Source organism: Bemisia tabaci, chromosome 1 (genome assembly GCF_918797505.1).
Source record: "Bemisia tabaci chromosome 1, PGI_BMITA_v3".
NCBI lineage: Eukaryota > Metazoa > Arthropoda > Insecta > Hemiptera > Aleyrodidae > Bemisia > Bemisia tabaci.
Window position 1 is genome coordinate 64619681 of NC_092793.1, and position 20208 is coordinate 64639888.

A 20208-nucleotide genomic window follows, 5' to 3' on the forward strand; every position below is an offset into this window, starting at 1 on the left:
CATTTTATCAGGGCAGCTTTCTGCCCGAAAAACGTTCACAAAGGAAAAAATAGAGCAACTGGCCACAAGAGTGGGGCTTAAAGACTTCCACATGTAAGAGAGTTGGCTTTTCTACTGGAAAAGTAAGAAGAAAATGATGCACAAAAAAATTTTATAGTGAGACAAATAGCGCAGATTTGGCAAGAGTTGACCAGTGAAAAACAGAGACTCCCTAGCATTTCAAAAAGGTATTGTGTAGCTGACATTTACAATGCTGACGAATTTGGATTTTAGTGTAGAGCAACTTCAGGTGGATTACTTTCTTTCTCATTTGAAATATCAAGTGACTTGAAGAAGGCTAGGGACGGAATCTCAGTTCTGACATGTGTGAACATGGCTGGTTCTGACTTCTGACAAATAAGACCAATTAGCGATAGGTAAAATTCCTAAGTCTCGCTGTTTCAAGGGGATTGCAGTGGATATATTACCAAGGGTCTCAATGGTCGAATTCAAGTGTCTGGATGACTTTGAGTATTTTCATGCTGGTGCAAAAGAGTTAGAACAAAGAATTGAAAAGACCCGTGTTTTTTTCACTTTCTTTCTGGATGTTCTAAGGAAATTTCGGTTTATCCTGACATCCGCTGTTCCAGGCAAAAATCGTCTGGGACAGAAGGGTCTCGATTAAGCATAATTGACTGTTTCAGTAGTAAAAACGCCAAAGTTTTACCCAATAAGTGTCTAAAGACGATGTTGGAGTAGTATTTGGTCCATACCTTTCAGAAGAGAATAAGAGGCCAAGAAAAGCATCAAAATTGGAGATTATGTTTTCATTTAATATTTATCAGTATAAAACTGATTGTGGGGACCCAGCACTATTTAACTCTTTAACTTAACATATTTTACCCTTTTGCAATCTATTCATATGGTAAGAGCAGATAAAAATGTTTATGTATTTATAATCTAGACAGCTAGATATGAGATCAAAACTCAGGAGAGTAGCTTGTGAATATTTTTTTCATCTTCTATCTGTAGAAGTTCTTCATGGTACAAAATTAATGGATGTCTAATTAATTCTCAGGCCCAATTCATAGCGCAATCTATTGGTCAAGCTTTCCAAGTCGCATATATGGAATTTTTGAAGGCTAATGGAATAGAGGATCATAGTTTCGTAAAAGAGATGGACTATCAGGAAGTATTAAATTCTCAGGAAATATTTGGTGATGAGCTTCAGATGTTCGCCAGAAAAGAGTTGCAAAAAGAGGTAACATTACATTTATTCCTCTATGTGTATATGCATAGAAATATCTGAGAACTGCTTCTTTTATGCCTCCAAAAAAAAAAAAAATGTGTAAACTGTAAGGTTCTTAGTCTCGAGTAGGTGTCAACTTTCAAATGAAAACTTGCATTTCATTCTTCTTTTTTTTAAACAAATTATATTTAAGTAAAACATAGCTACTACAAGAATATGTCTTGGATCCATCTACACGATTTAAATAATCCAAATCGATTTTACTGAATATACAAAGTAACGTTAGATAATAAAACCATTATCTATAAAAACTGGTATTATAAAATTCTCTGTCTTTTTTTTTTCAAAATATTAAAACATATAAGTTACTAGTTTAATTACTTAATAGTCCTCCTTTCACTCTCCATTCACACTCTATCTCATACCTCACAGATTTCTACTTACAAAGTGAATCTTGATCGGAGTTGGAAGGTCTCCCACCTTTTTAACCTTTTCTCTAAAATTTTTTTATCTCAGAGGTTTACAGCCTCTTCATTGCATGTTTTTCTAGTCGAAATTTGTACTTCCTTGCTGTTTCAGCAATCAGTTGTCTAACCAAGGGTACCTCGAATTCTCTCCTTATGTCTAAGTTCCTTACGAACTATGGTACCCCAATGATTTCTCACAAAACCTTTGACTGGAATCTTTCTACCTTATTTATATTAGACTTGCTTGCACAACCCCACAGTTGTGAAGCACACTTCCATATTGGTTTTAATATTTGATCATGCAGTAAAATTTTTTTTTCTTTAACAATTTCGATCTTTTTTCTAAATACATTGTTTTACACTTTTCATTTAATTCTGTCCTAATATGATCTTTAAACGTAAGCCTACAGTCTAAATAAACTCCTAAGTATCTAGCGCTTGTAACATAAAGAACTTGTTCATTTTCTATGAGAACTGGTAATTGTGGTATTTTCCTATTTATAAAAACAGTATGAGCAAAGTTACCTGCGTTGAGCATGGCGCCATTGTCAGAAATCCACCCAGCCGTTTCATCAATAGATTTTTGTAATCTATGATTAGGAATAAAGATGTCTTCGTCTCTTTCTGCTGAGGCAGTATTATCTGCAGAAGTGCTGATGAAGCCCCTTTTTGGTTTCGGGATGTTGCTGATGATGATATCATATAAGTATGGGCCGAGGCATGATCCTTGCGGTACTCCTGCCTTTATTCTTCTATACAGGGTGGCCCAGACCTACCGCTCCAGGCCTTTTTTGAAGGAAAAGTGGTTTCTGAGTTCTGAAAGGTGATCAGTTGAATAGGGCCCAATGAATTCGAATTTCATGTTTTTGGGAGTCCCCCACCACCCTTTCGTAGGGTTTGATGAGGGTAACATTTTTGATGGCTTTTGACCGTGCTTAAGGAAAGATTATACAGGGTGTCCCAAAAGTCCGTACCCGCTCTCGTAACTTTTGAACGGTTAGAGATAGAAAATGACATCACTCGATAAATCTCCCGAAGACCGCACCATGGAGGCTGATCTAGCAGAACAAAATGGATGCAAGATGAATGCAGAATGGACCAGATCAATCTATAAGATCAAGGGCCTGCAGGAGATGCTTTCCCTTCTAAAGAAAATCTCAGGCCTATTTCGATACGCCCCAAATAGCATGGCGGACGTCAAAGAAAATGCCCTCGTATCTTCCTTTAATCTGCCAGAGAATTTTCTCAGCAACTCAATTGCTACTGAAAAAAACACTGGAGATGAGAAAAAAAAATGCTTACTGGAGGAAGTAGCCGCACTTCTTGATTTGAAACTCAGTAGCATCAAAGTCGAGATCATCAATGAAGCACAACTTGCCAACGCCGAATGCAGTCCTCAGTTAACGAAATTAAAATCAGTCAGGCTAATTACTCTGAAGCCGTTAAGTTTAACGGCAACGGAACTTCTCGCAAAAAGTCAAAACGCCTGGACAAGATTGTTGAAGAGACCAAATCTGGGGACTTTTTTGCCCCCATGTTCAAAATTGGCAAGGCCTTGCGTTCCCCTCTACGGATGTGCATCTTTTAAAAGTCAAAGCAACCGACGGTGCCAACATTGACAATTCTCCGGCCTTACTTAAAAAGAACCTCAAAAGTACGGATGTTCAGATTAGAAAGATCAAAATTAAGAAAAACAGTGCTCAAATAACAGTGAGTGACCAGGATTTATCTGGTCAAATCCAAAAATTGCTCGAGGAGATGGACACATTATCCTGCAACCCGATCGTCCTTCGAAACTCCAACTTAGGATACATGATATCGAGAATGACCTCTCGAATGACGAGATCCTTCACGAGATTTGTGATAAGAACAGTTTTACGAAGCAAAATGCGCGATTTAATGATACTGACTTCAAGTCTGGCTTCAAGATTGTCAAGTCATATCAAACGCATATTGATCAAGGATTCAACACAAAAACAATTATAGCAGAAAATTCTCCAACTGTTAGACACACATTAATGATTGTCCACCATGTCTTTATTGGTTTTTCCCATGCTTTGATGATGTTGTTGCAGCAAGGTGCTGTAGGTGCTACAGATACGGCCACCCGGCAAAATTTTGCAGGGTTTCTGATCAGCTGTGCCATTTTTGCGCATCCCCTGATCACCTATCCGAGTCCTGCAATGGTCTGGTTAATGAGCGGAAGCACTGTGTTGCCTGTATTGCCAGCAGAAAGCTTACAAGCTGAACGCACTCCATGTCCGAGTTACATGCAAGCTACGGAAGAAAAGCTCAAGAAAACCAATTATGGCTGCTAAGAAAAAAGACCTGACCAAACGCACCAAACGAACCAAGTTCACGCCTCACTAGCCGAGACTTTAGGAATGAAATGGTAAATTGAGGTGAAAAACTTTTATGGGAAAGTTGCTGTCCGTATAGCTTTGTTAACAGTACTCTTCAACGTGCAGCCAATGCCAGTCATTAAATTATCAACATTAACATAAGTCCTGTTTTAGCCTTTAAGATTATTACCTTTAAGAAAATTGTTCAGGAATGTTGAAACACTATAATTCTAAGCGTTACAACATACACAAAATTTTATGGTTAGGTTAAAGAAAAAAACTCCGATTGATGAGGAATCTGATGCGGTATATGAAAAACCTAAAACTGTGAAAAAGGTTATGCAGGTTAGATGCAGCAACTGGTGACCAAACACCTCAAAATACACTGGTATGACTCTTAGAATGGGATAGCCCTCTGCAAGCACTAGGCAGATCTGAGTCCATTGCGTAGCTTGCGGGAGATAAAAATGAGAAGATTCACATTTCAATGTATCTGGATAGCATGTGTAATTTAACAGCAGACATTGAAAAGCTCAGTGGTGTTGATGGTTAGATGATGCTTGAGCCCACATGATCTGTTCTGGAACCCTGTAGAGAATGCCACACTACAGATTGCTTTCTGAGTACCAGTTAATTTTTTTGTAATTTTCTTTGAATTACTTAAATTTCAACATTTTTCAGTTTAGCTTCTGTGCTTGGCTCAGGTTGAGTCAGTCTCCAGTATTAGATTATTTCTCTGTTTTTTTTTTTTTTTTTTTTTTTTTTTTTTTTTTTTTTTTTTTTTTTTTTTTTTTTTTTATTTATTAAACATTTGAAAATTCTAAAGTTCAGTGTCTGAAGGAGGCGTGGGGGGGGGATGTTTAAGCTTGCTTTGTGTGCGTTTTCAGCCTTTTTCTTGCAGTCTGTCTTTGATTTTACTTATGTCTGGCTGCTTGTATCTGGTTTTAATATTCAAGAAGGAATTGGTCACTAACGCATGAATTTTTCATTTTTTTTAAAATTTTTAACTCTAATATTTCTTTATAACGATTTTCAGGTTGTTGTGCCCAAGGCTAAAGGAGAAATCTTGGGTGTTGTGATAGTAGAATCTGGTTGGGGCTCAATGCTACCCACTGTTGTCATAGCCAATTTAGCACCGGCAGGAGCAGCAGCTCGCTGTGGTCAACTTAATATAGGAGATCAAATTATCGCAGTCAATGGAGTCAGTCTTGTTGGGCTTCCCTTGTCAACTTGTCAAAACTACATAAAAAACTCAAAAACCCATACAGTGGTCAAATTGACTGTCGTTCCTTGTGCACCTGTTGTGGAGGTAAGATAGAGAAAAAAAACCAAAAGAAAGAAAAAGGAAAAAGACTAGTTTGCTAAACGCTGTCAAATTTAAATTTTGTTGCACTGTTAATCAATATGTTTGACTACAGCTAGATCTACGTCATCCTAAAGAGAAATCAGAGGCAGAAAAGAACTAAAATTCAAGTTGGATAGCAGTGATTTTCATGAAAATTTTGATGATAGTTACCATTCTGTACTCTCTTGTTACTTTTAGTGTATTTTCTGGAGGAAATATACCGTTTTGCGTTTTCTCCTGATGTCAGACCTGGACCAAAGACCACGCAATTAGCATGCCGTTTGAATTCATGTTTATCTTTAAATATAGTTATTTTTATGTTAATGTGTATGTGTATACATATGAGGACTTATCTGTAACAATAGCGGATGTCGAGTTTTCACATTGTGAGAAAATCGCGTTTGAAGTTTTTGAAGCTTTGCACTTTTCCGCCCGTAGAACCGAGATGATTCTTATGAAGACTTTCATGAAAAGCAACTCTTCCGGTAAAGACACACGTTTTACAATACATGTAAGTGAATAATTGAAGGAGTAACAGCGATTTGAAAAAAATGTGACATCCGCTATTTTTACTGCAAACACTTTTTTATGCATGAAACAAAGTTTTCAGGAAGGGTAAGGCTGGTGAAACGATTAAAATGAACCAAAAGTAAGTCAATGCTGAGTCATTTAACAAAATTGAACAAGAAACTAAACCGTTTGTAACTTTTGCAACAAAAACTAGGAACAAATTCTAAACTCAGTCAAAAATTCAACAATTCTGGCAAGACAGTCCCGATGCGTATAATTTGAGTGTCAGCTACAGCCCATGGCCGGTGGGCTGGCAGTTATCGCAAGTGGGTTCAAATCTCCACAGTGTCCTGCCGCGCCGGCCGGGGAAAACAGTTGATTCTCACACACGCTGTTTTTACAAATAACATGTTTTTAAGTTCATATCTCGCCGAAAAATTGTGCTAGAAATCTGAAACTTTGCACAGGCATTCTTGGAGGCTCTAGATTTCGAAAAAAGCGTTTGTCCTTAAAATGGCGGATGTCAGCGACCGCCATTGTTACATATATATCCTCATATGTATATGAATGATGACACAAAAATTGGGATAAATGCTGTAAAAACACACACATATAAAGACCGTACGTTTCACCTCGAAACGTACGGTTTTCATATGTGTGTGTTTTTACAGCTTTTATCCCAATTTTTGTATCATCGTTTGTATCATGTTGTATGTGAGGGTGTGTGTGTGTGTGTGTGTGTGTGAGGGTGTGTGTGTGTGAGGGTGTGTGTGAGGGTGAGGGTGAGGGTGTGTGTGTGTGTGTGTGTGCGTATATATATAATGGGTAAACAAAGCTAAAATATACAAGGATATACATATATAAAAGAACAGCCTGCGACTTTCGGAGCGGTGTAGCTCCTTCTTCAATTGGCCAAATTAAAAAGTAAAAAGCTAGAAAAAAGCTGAAAACGACCTGCTACATGTTGGACGATCAGAGATTTGGCCCATTGAAAAAGGAGCTATTCAGCTCCGAAATGACTCAGGTTGTTTTTTAATATTTTAGCCTTGTTTTTCCATTTTGTCTTGGTTATCATCTGTATTGGGGCTGCAAAAATTTCTCCACCTTTACACACAATAGAGAAACGGTGCTGTACTGGGTCCACGCCATTTTGCAGGGAAAACAAAGCCAAGAAATTCCAAAAGTTTGTCAATTAGAGTCGCTGCTGAACAACTCTCATAACGAATCAAGGAAAACCCGAAAAAAATGATTTTCAGGCAGATTGGAGATACAAACGCATCCGGGAGTGTTCAGCTCAAGTGGCTTTCATTGAAATATTTAGTCGAGGTCATGCTGAGAGATCCAAAATCCAAGACAGCATCATAATGCCGTCATGAATATGACGCGAGGCATTATACAAAAGTGTGATCCTCACAACATCTACGGTCGCTGTTGAACAACTCTCACAACAAAACAAGGAAAACCCAAATAATATGATGATCAGGCAGGTTGGAGATGCGAACGCATCCAGACTCAACTGCTCGCTCTGCAACGGGCATAAACACTTATCCCTGAACTGTGCGTACAAACGAGAAAAAAAAAACACACACACAAATATATATAATTTTCAATTGTTATTCTCTGTGTATTGAGGGCTGGTTCTATCTATGGTCTAACTGCTGGTTACATTTGACAAGAGACGAATTTCTGTGAGTTGATTTGGTTGACTCTTTGAACCAGATTGGCAAACCAAAGGAGAAGAAGCCCTGTGGTCGAGTTTTTTTGGTCCTTCCGCAATACTTACATATACCTAGAACAAGTCTCGACTGCACTTGAGTCGAGTTCACAGCTTCTGATTGGTCGGTGGTGTGGTTTAGACAAATCAATGGATGTTGTACCTCTATGTAAAAGAGCCAACAAAATTTGGCACCTATTTAAGGCAAGAACTAAAAACTCAGTTGCTTGAAGAATGTTGGTCAATCTACTATACTCTCTGCTCCACCTCATTTGTCCGATGAAACGGTATGCTATTCTCCTCTCCGTCTGGGCTCCTGTTCTGAGCTTTTGATTTAGGCTAAGTCATTTTTTGGGTTGCTGTCCCTTTCATCAATTGAGAGTTTCACCGTGGAATTATTTTTGATATGGTTTTTCTCTTTTTTTGTTTAAGGTTAAAATTAAGCGACCTGACACTAAATATCAGCTTGGCTTTAGTGTGCAAAATGGCGTCATATGTAGCCTTCTCAGAGGTGGCATAGCTGAAAGAGGTGGTGTCAGAGTAGGACATAGGATAATTGAAATCAACAATCAGAGTGTTGTTGCTGTTCCGCATGAGAAGATAGTGAACCTATTGGCAACAAGTGTAGGCGAGGTATGAAAATTTTGCCTTTTTTGTGTGTGTGTAAGTTCGTACTCATTTTATAATTAACTAACAAAGCTATTGCATTTACTTTAAATCTTCTCACAGTTATGCCATGTCTTTTCTAAAACCTACAGATTTTACACTTCTGCTAGAAAATTAAATTGAGGAGGAGGAAAATTAGGAATTACTTCTGTCTCCCATTTTGAAACGTTTTAAGATGAAGGAAAATGAGAGCACTCGTTTCAGGGTAAGGTTGATCTAAAGTAATGGTTCAAAATGCTCTTTTTAAAAACTTACCATTAAAGACAGCATCTTGAAGACCTCTCAGTATCTTTCAAAAGGATGAGAAGGAGAAGATTGGATAATCTGTAAGTGAGTTTTTGAAAATTATCAACTTGAGAGCTCTTCTAAAGGTGCCCATTGGCTGGTAATAAATAAAGAAAGAAAAAATTACTTCAATCCATGTTGCATAGGCTCCTAAATTAAGCCACGCAGTAGTCTTATTTTTCAGTACTTAGTTTATGGAAAACTCAATACACACATTATACATATAAGGTGTAAAGGCATATTCTTATAAATTCTAAAATTGTCCGTTTAACACTGTTTTTGGCGGTCTTTTAAATGGCCAACATGGTTTTCCCCTCAGAATTTCACTAGCTCCTTTAATTTTGCCCAAGTTGCAACAACTTCGCTAATAAGTATACGTAACTGTGAAACTCCCAAACCACAAATCTTAATTGCAGTGTTTTAGAATCGCAGCCCCCTCCTCATACAGGGTGTAACATTCAAGCGGTGACAAACTTACAGGGGTTGTTCTATGACTCAAAACGAAAAGAATAGTCCGTACGAAAATCCTCTAAGATGCGTGGTTCTCAAGTTACAGGGAGTTCAATTTTTGACAAAAAATACTGTGCGTGTTCGGTTATGACGTCACAGTGGCTATCCTAATTGTCGGAACCTATAAACAATTGTGATTTCGTAAAGCACTCATTAAGAGCTTAAGAGAAGGTTTTCACGTTTTTTCTCGTAAAACCCCTCCTAATGGAGTTATTGACCGCTAAAAAAAATACCATTTTCCCGTACATTCTCACCTTTCTTATTTTGGCATGGTAAAACGGTTTTTTTTTTTTTTTAAGTGGTCAATAACTCCATTAGGAGGGGTTTTACAAAAAAAAACGAAAGAACCTTCTCTTAGGCTCTTGAGTACTTTACGAAACCACAATTGTTTTAGGTTCCGACAATTAGGATAGCCACTGTGCCGTCATAACCGAACACGTACAGTATTTTTTTTCAAAAATTTAACTCCCTGTAACTCGAGAACCACGCATCTTAGAGGATTTTCGTTAAGGATTTTTCTGTTTGTTTTGAGCCATAGAACAACCCCTGAAAGTTTGTTGCTACTTAGTTGTTACACCCTGTATTTTCATCTCTCATAATTTAGGCAATGAACCTTGCGAGTTTCTTTGTATTGATATTATATTCAAAATTTTATGCTAGCCTGACATTTGAGGGAAAGATGAGAAAAAAATTTAACCTAAGTTTTTATGAATGCTTGCAGAATGGAAGTCACAAGGTTTTACCAACTTACTCTTGAACAAATATTTGAATCTACGTCTAATTCAGTCGTATACTATTTCCATTTTTAAGCTATGCTAGGATTTAATTGAATAATGAAATTTTTCCCCTGTTTCAGATTCTAATGAAAACAATGCCGACATCGATGTTCCGGCTACTCACTGGTCAAGAAACCCCCGTATTCATTTAATTTAGGAAAGTTATCAAGCTGACAACAGGTTGATTCTTGTTTTTATGCTTGTCTCAGTGTTCCCAATTAAACCTCTTGAAAATGAAAATCAGAAATGAGAGGCAATTTACATGCTTTTATATTTAGGCATGGTTAGCTCTCAAATCAGTTGCAAAGAGTATGAGTCTACCCAAATTTTGACTATGCTATTCTTTGTGGGCCTATCGTTTTGACTTCTATTTTTATTTTCCAAGAAACAGTATTTATTAGTAAAGTGATAAAGCAGAGATAGGAGAATGAAGCCACTGGAGAATGAAAGTCTTCTAACTCGAACCGAGTCCCTCTTACATCTATCATGGAACTGTGAGGAAATTCTGAGCTAAGAAAATTTGTTATATAGTGTTGTCGTTCGTTATAAATCGTTTAAGTCAACATTTCTGTAAAAAAAACTTTTAAATTCCGAATTGGCAAGCGATTTCCAAGACAACTAATTGTTCTGGTTTCAGGGAACTGTGTAAATGTACCCAAAAGAAATTGTGCAATATGACGCAAAATTGAACAATTTGAATCTCAAAGGCTGCCGCCTCCGTAAAGACGTTTGGTAGGCGAAGGGTGTAGGAGTGCACAAGTGCAGTTGGTTAACATGCTCGATATACCGTTGACTTTTTTTTTATCTTGGGGAGTCAGGTGTTCAGTCCGGACGAGAGGGAAAAGAAGAAGGAAGCAGAAAGGAATGTCTTGATTTGATCTGCACGTCTTGCAGTGGATTATGTCTTATGATCTCACCCCCTTTCCCTAAATTTGGTTGTTGTTCCTCTTGCCTCAGCAGCTATAGTTGTGTTGCATTTCATTTCTTTTTTGTTGTCTTTATCTCATTATTCAGTGCGTTGTTTTTCTTTTTATTGCCTCAATATTTACAACCCTGATATAGTTTCAATTGCCCATGGGTCACAAAGGACAAAGTTTGAGGTAGATAAGCCTTGGCAAAAGTGAGGTATGATGATCAGTCAATCTGCTCTAAGAAAGGGGAGATTAAGAGTTATCTTTCGTAGCTGCACTCAGCAGCACTTTTTTCTGATCGTCTAAGATTTATTTGCTTCTGGATTATACGATCCCAGTGTAGCACCAAAATCTGAGAATCCCAAATATGCTTCAGTGTCAAGCCATTGTTCGAAAATACGACGAATTTTGGAAGATGTATGGTTCTTGTTCAGTGCAGTTTCCTTCCCATTTCGAAGGCTTGTCAGGCCGCCGGACGTGCTGTTCGACAAGCTTTCCACAGGAAAGCTCCGAATCCTTTCTGTAGAGCACGTTTGGAGGAAATCCTGGCTCAAGGCGGCCCAACGAGTAGCTCAATGCGTCGCGCTGTGCCGTTTAAATGTGCCTTCACGAGCGACTTTGGTTCAGTTTTTTGGCTTGAGCTGAGAAAAATAAGTCAGTTGGTGCCCGAAATTCAGCTGACTAAGAAGAGTTTCTAAGTGCATATATATTACGTGCAGCAGTTCTTCCTTTTGGGCCTAGATGGAGCTGGAACACTTGAGTAATCTCTGCTTCGATGTGATTTATTTCAAGTTGCACTTGCTTGTTTATTATGGTTGCACTATCAGTCTCACAATAACAACGGTGAGGCTCATTGTGTCCTTCTTTTAATTTTCTTGTTTTGCCGGTTGAAAATGCGGGTTTGATCCCGGCGAAATGTCCCGGATTTTTTTATTTTAATTTATGTGTTTCTTTTTATTATTTGCGGCCTCAGTCCTGTTTTAAGTTATTTCTTCGTATATATTAATAAACTACGACCTAACTGTTATAAGTACGTACTAGGAACAGTGTTCGAAACTCACAGGCGCCAAATGCGCTTCAGAAATTGGTCATGGTGCCTAAAAATGAAGGCTCTGCGCCAACGTGGCTCCTAAAAATTGCCCCCCCCCCCCTTAAAAATCATAATTTTTCTCTTGGGTGCTTTTTGGAGCTCTTCTCTTCCCCAAGTTACAGCTACTAGTTCCGTAACTAAAACATCTTGCATCTAACTTTTCACTTAATGCGCCATGATATACTCGCAAAAAGTCATTTCAGCCCCCAGAAAATCTTCAATGGCCCCTTTAAATCGAGCTCGATACGCCACATGATGAATTTTGAACACTGACTAGGTAAGAACTTTGCCTTAACAATGGTCTACGCGAATTGTTACTCGAAATTGTTCGGTGTCACGGCATTTTCAAAAGGGCTACAAACTGCACCAAACTGTAAATTTGCGAGCTCGCTCGCGATCGGGTTATGCTGTCACTGTTTTCAAAATCAGCCGAAAAACGAAAACACGCACTGATCTTCCCGACTAACTGCTGATGGGCAGTCGCTGTCATTCAGGTTAAGGCTCATCATAACAAGACATTGTAGGCAACACCCAATACATCGGTGTCGCTCCTATAATTGATAGCATTGGAGCACCGCCTAATGTAGATAGCCTCATGAAATGGACCACATTTTGTAATAAGGGACCCCTATTTCCGGCTGATTTTAGAAATAACATATGTGCCATTAGTTTCCCTAAACTAAAAGGTGCTTTTATAGAGATAGTGTTCCTCATTGCAAAAAGTAGTAAATACAATCTCGCCCTCGTTTTTCTCGTTCTTGTCGTATTAATGGGGTGGTATCTGTTCTCCCAGGTGCTGTTTTGTCACGCTTTTGTAAGCTCTCTCGCAATTTTCATAGTTAAGTTTGTACACAACATTTGAAGCTTTTTCTGGTGGCATGCTGCTCTTCAATTTCAAAAAAAGTGGTTTATTTGAATTTTGACAGCAGGAAACGGGTTAAAATTTGTAAGGTTGCCAATATTTTCTCAATTTTTTGCTTAAAGCCTTTTACATACGGTTCTTTAATCAGCCTACTAGCATCAATAGATGCACAAATGGTCCTATAACGAGGTCTGTTAGATTAGAAACCGGATTTTGGTCATAACTAGCCTACAATGCGTCCAAATTAGGTTTTCTTGGACTTTTCTGATAGCTGAAAATATATTTAAGAACGCTACGTTCATAAATTTGAAAATTCCTAATTAACTTCGTTGGTATGTGGCTTGAAGTAAGGTGACATCATGGGTGTTCTGTGATTTTTATGTTTGACCGAACTTGTCTCTCTTTTTTCGGTCTTGCACTACCTTTTTCAACTCACAAAGATGATTGGAGTTTCGTCTCCATATCGTGACCGCACACTCAAGTTTTGTCAACGAAAATTATCCTATCCGAAAATGTAGGATCATTGTTGAGCGTTCAAGCAGCTAAAGGGAAATTGATATTTTTGGTTGGATTTTGACTCAACGGACAACAGTCAAGGGGCAAAGTGTACCTGAAACTCGATGCATGTCTACATATTCTATCAAAATTGTATGTACAGAACCTTAAGAAATATTACTCTGTTCAGCAAGCTAGAAACGACCATTTTCGAGCACTTTTGCCTGCTCTTCTTCCTCTTGACAAATGTCAGTTGCCGTTGATGGTCGATTCCCGCGCTCCTCACCTACGACGGACTCCTGACCAGTTTTGAATCATTTAACCCACTCAAAACAGTGAGAGCGACTTAAACAATGATCTTGGTAATTTTTACTTAACATACCAAAAGTTTCGGCACAAGGTATACGGAGTTAAAACAAAATTTAATGTTAAATTTTTGCCCTATCAGTGATCGCATGATCAAATTCGTAGAACGCACCTGGCTTACTCGTATTCAAGGTGACACAGCATGAACACTGATCAAAACAAGCAAAATCTGTGAACGTAGCGTTCTTCAGTATGCTAACAGGTATCAGGAAAGTTCAAGAAAACCAAATTCGGACGCATTACGGGCTAGTTATCACCAAAATCCGGTTTCTAATCTAACAGACCTCGTGTATCGACAGTGAAACTGCTAAAATGCGTATCTTGGTTGGGATGTTTCAAAAAATCCGCTCCTATTTTCTTGTTTGAAAGGAGACTAAACCGAAGTAATCACTCGAAATTTTCCCGGAAAATCCTTTGAATAGATAAGAAAAAACGACGGAGTTTGCAAGAAATGACGTTTATTTGTTTTTGATGTAGAAAATTAAGTATGACGGGAAGTCTGCAACGTCCCAAACCGAGATAAGCATTTCTGCAGTTTTACCATCGATGTAAAACATCTGTACATACAAGGTGTCTGGAATTTAACGTCCTTAACTTTTAGGATCGATTTTTCAGCTCAAAATATGACTTTTTTATTCTCTACACATATGCACGGAAACGCTTTTTCAGTGAGCTATGCACTTTCAAAGCTGCCATTATTTTTTCTTTCAAATTTATGTAACTCCTCGTTATTTTTTGTAGTAGCTGAAACTTCGTGTCTAGTCTAGGCATTATGGAACATTTGATGGGAAAACGTGACTGACTACTCCACGGGTGCTTTCCGCCCTATTTTTGGGTCGTAGGTCGTTAGTTTAATTACAATTCCAAGCGCTACTCTTTCTTACAGTCCTTGCAATAAAAATTGCCTACCCAGCAAGGAGCTTTTGACAATCTAAAACTTGTTCGAAGCTCTGTTGCGTCGAAATGACGCGTTTTGGGAAAATTTTGTGCAGGACCATTTGGCTTTGACCGCTTGATTTTTCGCGCTCTTGCACGTGCCGTAATCCGTTCCTCCAAACATCATCTACCAACAAATCTCGGAAAATGGCGTTACTAGCGTTCCCGAATTTTAAAATTGCGATAACTTTTTTGGTGGATGATATTTGGAGAAACGGATTATGGCATATGAAAGAGCGCGAAAAATCAAGCGGTGATGGCCCTGCACAAAATTTTCCAGAAACACGTCATTTCGATGCAACAGAGCTTCAAACAAGTTTTAGATCGTCAAAGCTCCTTGCTGGGTAGGCAGTTTTTACTGCAAGGACCGTAAGAAAGCGTAGCGCATAGCAAAGGAAGCGCATAGCTCTCTAATGAAGCGTTTTCAGGCATATACATGTAGGAAAAAAGTCAAATTTTGAGCCGAAAAATCGATGCTGAAAGTTAAGAGCACTAACTTCCAGACATCCTGAATATATACATATAACAAGGTGGTACAATAAGTTTATGGAAAGCATACTATGCTGTATATTAATTCAATCAAATAATGCTTCTGACAAAACACATGTGTAGGTCCAACATCTTTTCATTCTCTCTTTTGTGCAGAGGATACATCCAGTCTCTCAAATTCTCGGGAGTTGCGTGTTTGAAGTAGTATTTCCTCAACAGGGAAGAGAGATCATTAGGTCAGCAGTAAATCAATAATGCATCACTTCCTTTGATTAATAGACTGATTTAGTGGCTACGTCGTTCGATATAATATCGAACCCTTGGTTCAAAAGTAAACAAACACAGAACCTTGTTTCTGATTCGCGCCCCATGCGACATGGTGGTAAAATGCGTCCAAGTGTTTCTTACAATAGAAAGTTCTCGTGTTTAATGAGTCTGTAATTGATTTATGACCGGTCAATGACTACATTTTAATACATTAATACACTTTACTGGTGAAGAATTCGTACATGAGGATGTGTTAGTTAGTTTTGGTTTGAACCAAGAGTTCGACATTATATCGAATGATGTAGTCACGAGATCAGTCTGTAGGACATAATTGCTTCTTCATAATCCTCAGTAGTGCCTTGAAATTGACACTGACTGCAAAGTAGTTTTGATTACGTATTTAAGTTAAGAAAACGATGAGCTGAATGCTGAAATCCTAAAGTATTGTATTTTCCTCTTTTTCCTCCAAATATTTTTAAAGAATGGGTAAGTTGTGTTGGTCACAGAATCGTGTTTTGCTTGATTCCGACAGATTTTCCAAAAGAAATAAGATCTGTCCAAACAGCAACTTTCTGCATTCAATATTAACCAAGATATCTCGCTTTGAAAATTCGGTTTATGCCGTCATCCTCAGCAGTAGTGACACCATCGGTTTCTCCCACCTTGCTTTCTTCCGAGTTTCACGTTGAGTAACCAGTGCAAATGTGTGCCATCCCTGATTGATGAAAGCAAGGTGGAAGAAACCATGAGTGTCTCTACTGCAGTGAATGACCTCATAAACCGAATTTTTCAAAGCACGATGGATATCTCGGTTAATATTGTACATAGAAAGTTACTGACTAGATAGACTTGATTACTTTTAGCTAATTACAAGCATCAAACATTCAAACACGACTCTGTAACTGGCATTGTTGGACGGACTAACGGACCTATTGTTGTCTAGTGCCATATTATCATACATAAATTTCCCTCCTGAACCGAGTCATGATGATCCAGTCTCAGGCTCACAACATTATAATTTATTATTTCAATGGGAACGCTGAGGAGGATTTTCTTTGCAAAATATCCGTAACCTGCCTGTCTTTAAGCACCAAACTCAGCCATGTGCCATATTTACTACTATTTAAAATATTAGCAAAAGTAATGAAAACTCCTGGTAATGTTTCCTCTCAATACAATTTTTTTTTATTTTGTTCCATTGTTCTGTTATGATATACATCTATCAGCACATCTTTTGCTGGAAATTGAATCTCCTTTTTTTCAAAAAGAAAGGAAACACTGTCAATGATTTTGCTTTTTCGCCATGTAAGTACGTAGACAGTCTCAAAACAACTAACAAATGGCTTGATCAGAAAAAGCCATCTTACCTGTTGAAATTTGGTTTATAAGAGATTTGCAGTCCATATCTTTAGCTTCAAAATGAAATCACATTAGGTCAAAAATTCAAGGAGCTGAAGTGATGTCACGAAAAAATGGGGAAAAAACCCCCTTTAGGTTTTTGGACAGATTACATTCTGGAATTTTACACGTTTAATTTCTCCGCAAAAGCCATTGCAGGTTACAATGTCTTGGTCAAAAGTGAACTTTTTAGAAATGTCCTGTACAAATTGCAAGTTTCGAACTGACAAATGCCAGTTATCCTGAATTACGTACCCATGTAAAAAGCGGTACAAAATCTTGGGAGGATTTTTTTTCGCATGTGCGCATAATATATCTGTGACTGCGAATTGTTAACTATTTAAGCAGAACAAAGACCCATTTTAAATCTGAGCGTACAGACTGCAACTTCATGCAAACTACTTTTCAATAGCTAGCATGATTTTCTCAAACCAGGTCAAACGTCAGTTGTTTTGAGAGAGTCTTTGTATAATTGTGACCATTTACAGGAAAAGAGACCTTAGTCCATAGAGGCAAACTTTCGGGAGAGCGATTTCTGCCACGTCGGTTAAAAAATCGGATTTCACGATTTCAGCGGGGATTTTTCTCTCGTGTACCTATCCAATAACTTACGTGCGAGTTATTCGTTTTTTGCGCCACTAAAGGGGCTAAAGTTGCATTTCAGTCTATTGTCCTTGGGGTACCATATTAGCATTATTAATAGCTTCTAATCCGATTGTTAGTTGAGTTGCAAACATTAAATCACCACAAATTGGGTTCAAGTTACCTGTTGTTGGAACATTTAATTCTCAAATATCTGTAGAGCACTCACATATGTCCGGATATTAATAAATCAATTTCAAGTATTTGTTAGACAGGTCTCTTTCTCTGCAGAGGGTCATCTTTGATTGCTCCATTTTATAACTGAACCCATACATCCAAGGTTCATGATTGTCTAGTCTTGGTTTTTCTTGTTCTTGTTTTTTTCTTTTACGTATGTGTCTGTGAGTTATTTTTTGTGAATGACGTTTTAAATTTTTTGATTTGCTCATTCTTTTGCATTAAAGGTTGGATTTCAGGCATCTTTCTCAAGAAAATTAAATTATATCTTATCTGATTTCGCAGGTAATCACAAAAAATTCTTCATCATATCTGATGATTCTGTTATAGGAACCTCAAAAACATGTATCAAACTTAAACCCAAGTTTTAGAAATGAATCGAGCTAGTTCTTGATATGTTATCCTCTCGAAAGCCAAAGAAAGTAATATATATTGTGCAACTCAGCTTTAATAACACTTTACGTAAGTTATCATGAATAGCGTTCTGCTTCTCTGCAAGGAACTACAAGTACAAGTAACCTGTTTTCCTTTGTTTCATATGAATATCATTTAGAGAATTCTTAATCATGTTTACACTAATTCATGATTTTACAGGGTTATCTGAAAGTTAATTACCTCCCCTATTACTTTTTTCTAATTAGATGGAAAGGGGTGTATGCAAAATCGGCAACCCCCCCCCCCCTTCCCATAGATTTTGACCAATTTTCAATATTTTATTCCTTATCATAGGACACACCTTTTTCCAAACGTTCAAGGCCTGAAATGAATTTCTTTCCGCGTAGCAAAGCCAAGCGTAGCGTTGCCAAGGTGAATTCCATTGAATTCCATATCTTCCGAACAAAAAATGATTCTGAGGTGCGGTTTGCACAAAAATTCTCAAAAAATTGCTTTCTTTTGAAATAATCCATAAATTTGATTGTTTGGGTGATTTAAAAGTGTAATGATGCCATTTTCATACAATCTTTAAGGCCAATTTTTTTTCAACTCCAGTACATCGTCAAATGCCGGAATCTCGATTCGAATAAAAAACTGTTCATTATATTTTTCGTACTTTTCGGTACATTTCGATGTTATAACTCTCAGGGAAACGATTGGTACGCAAGGTATGGGCTATCAAAGTTTACGATTCGCGCGCGCCGACTGGAATCTGGGCGCTCTGAGTCGTCTGCACAGGCACACTCCCTCCCTTGCCACCGGTAAGTTTCACGAGATCACTTCTGGGGATATTTTAGCTGCCATTTTTAGGGTTTTTTTCAGTTTTACTTATGTCAAACTTAATTTAAATTGAAGACAGTCTACGTTTTTGGAAAGAATGTAAAAATTGAATAAAAATTTAAGACTTACATTTTCCTATGTTGCCAAATTTTCAAGAAAAATCGTCCCGAAGAGCCAAAAATGGCAGAAATGCGATAAATGATTTAAGTCTGAGGTTCAAGTGAGTGGGCTGCAACTTTTATTTTGACGTACATAACAGCTCTTACCCATCCGTACAATACTTCAAAAAAGCATAGTTGTACCTGGATTCCCATGATTTGAAAATTGACCAGAAAGTCACGGTTTGCGGCCTATAAAATGAATAAAAATATATGAGTAACTTTTTCCTAAGTTGCTAAATTTTCAAGAAAAATCGTCCTGAAGTGCCAAAATCGGATTATTTATCACGTCGACAGTTAAAGGAAGTGAATTATAACTTTGAGGCGGAGTAGTGGGACAATGTCCCCACGCAGTGGCACGCAGTCTCTGTTCTCGGGTATCTAGCCTGTAGTAGGCGCCTTGAGAACCAATGACCATCTCAAGGTTACAGGAACAAACTGGTGAGACACAGAGGAATATGAGGAAGAAGCACCTTGAGGCTCCGTTGCATCACGTTCATCCGAGCCATTACATTTTCGGTGAAATGTATTGTAATTTTCCATGTTAGATATGTTATTTGTAGTAAACCATAACTAAAAATTTACATTTTTCACATGAAATTCATAATTGCCTTCCTAGCACCTTCCGAGTGATAATAATTAATCCAATTTTTGGCATTTAAGGACGATTTTTCTCGAAAATTTGGCAATCTCAGAAACTGTTACATGGAACAATATTGACGTACTTTCTTGCGTTATTTTCAAAAATGTACGCGGCTTCCATGATAAATTCAGTTTATCATTTGTATAATTAAAAAAGAAAACCTTAAAATGGACCAAAAACGGCAACAATGAACCGTAAGGCCCCTTAAAATTCATTGAGAGCCATTTTAAGGCCAAAAATAAAAAATATGGAACAAATACATGTTGTCGTGGAGAGGCGTGTCATCACCTACGGTTTTATGTCCGCATTTTCACGATTCCTTCATTGCCTTGGGGCGAGGGCCGTTGCTCTCGTAGGCGCAAGCTCAGGCGTGCATCTTGGCGTCTCCAAGCATCTACCTTGATGCATCGGTCATCGTACTGACATCTCTGACATCATTGCTCTTCTGGATGATGCAAAGATATATATCTTCATATCATCCAGAAGGACGATTTTTCTTAAAAATTTGGCAACATAGGAAAATGTAAGTCGCAAATTTTTATTCATTTTTCACATTCTTTCCAAAAATGTACACTGTCTTCAATTTAAATTAAGTTTTACATAAGTGAAACTGAAAAAAACCCTAAAAATGGCAGCTAAAATATCCCCGGAAGTGATCTCGTGAAACTTACCGGTGGCAAGGGAGGGGGTGTGCCTGTGCAGACGACTCAGAGCGC

General features: G+C 37.9%; 1 protein-coding gene across 8 annotated transcripts in view; it reads left to right on the forward strand.

Moving 5' to 3' along the window:
- Window positions 1-17870, forward strand: part of LOC109040282 (uncharacterized) — a 105645-nt gene extending 87775 nt beyond the window's left edge. For all 8 annotated transcript variants that reach the window (XM_072305371.1, XM_019056161.2, XM_019056163.2 and 5 more), the window contains 4 exons: window positions 1058-1240; window positions 5074-5346; window positions 8039-8239; window positions 9924-17870. In XM_072305371.1, the coding sequence (XP_072161472.1) occupies window positions 1058-1240; window positions 5074-5346; window positions 8039-8239; window positions 9924-9995 (729 nt within the window). In that variant the 3' untranslated portion in view covers window positions 9996-17870. The remainder of the gene's footprint in view (window positions 1-1057; window positions 1241-5073; window positions 5347-8038; window positions 8240-9923) is intronic.
- The last annotated feature ends 2338 nt before the right edge of the window (window positions 17871-20208 follow it).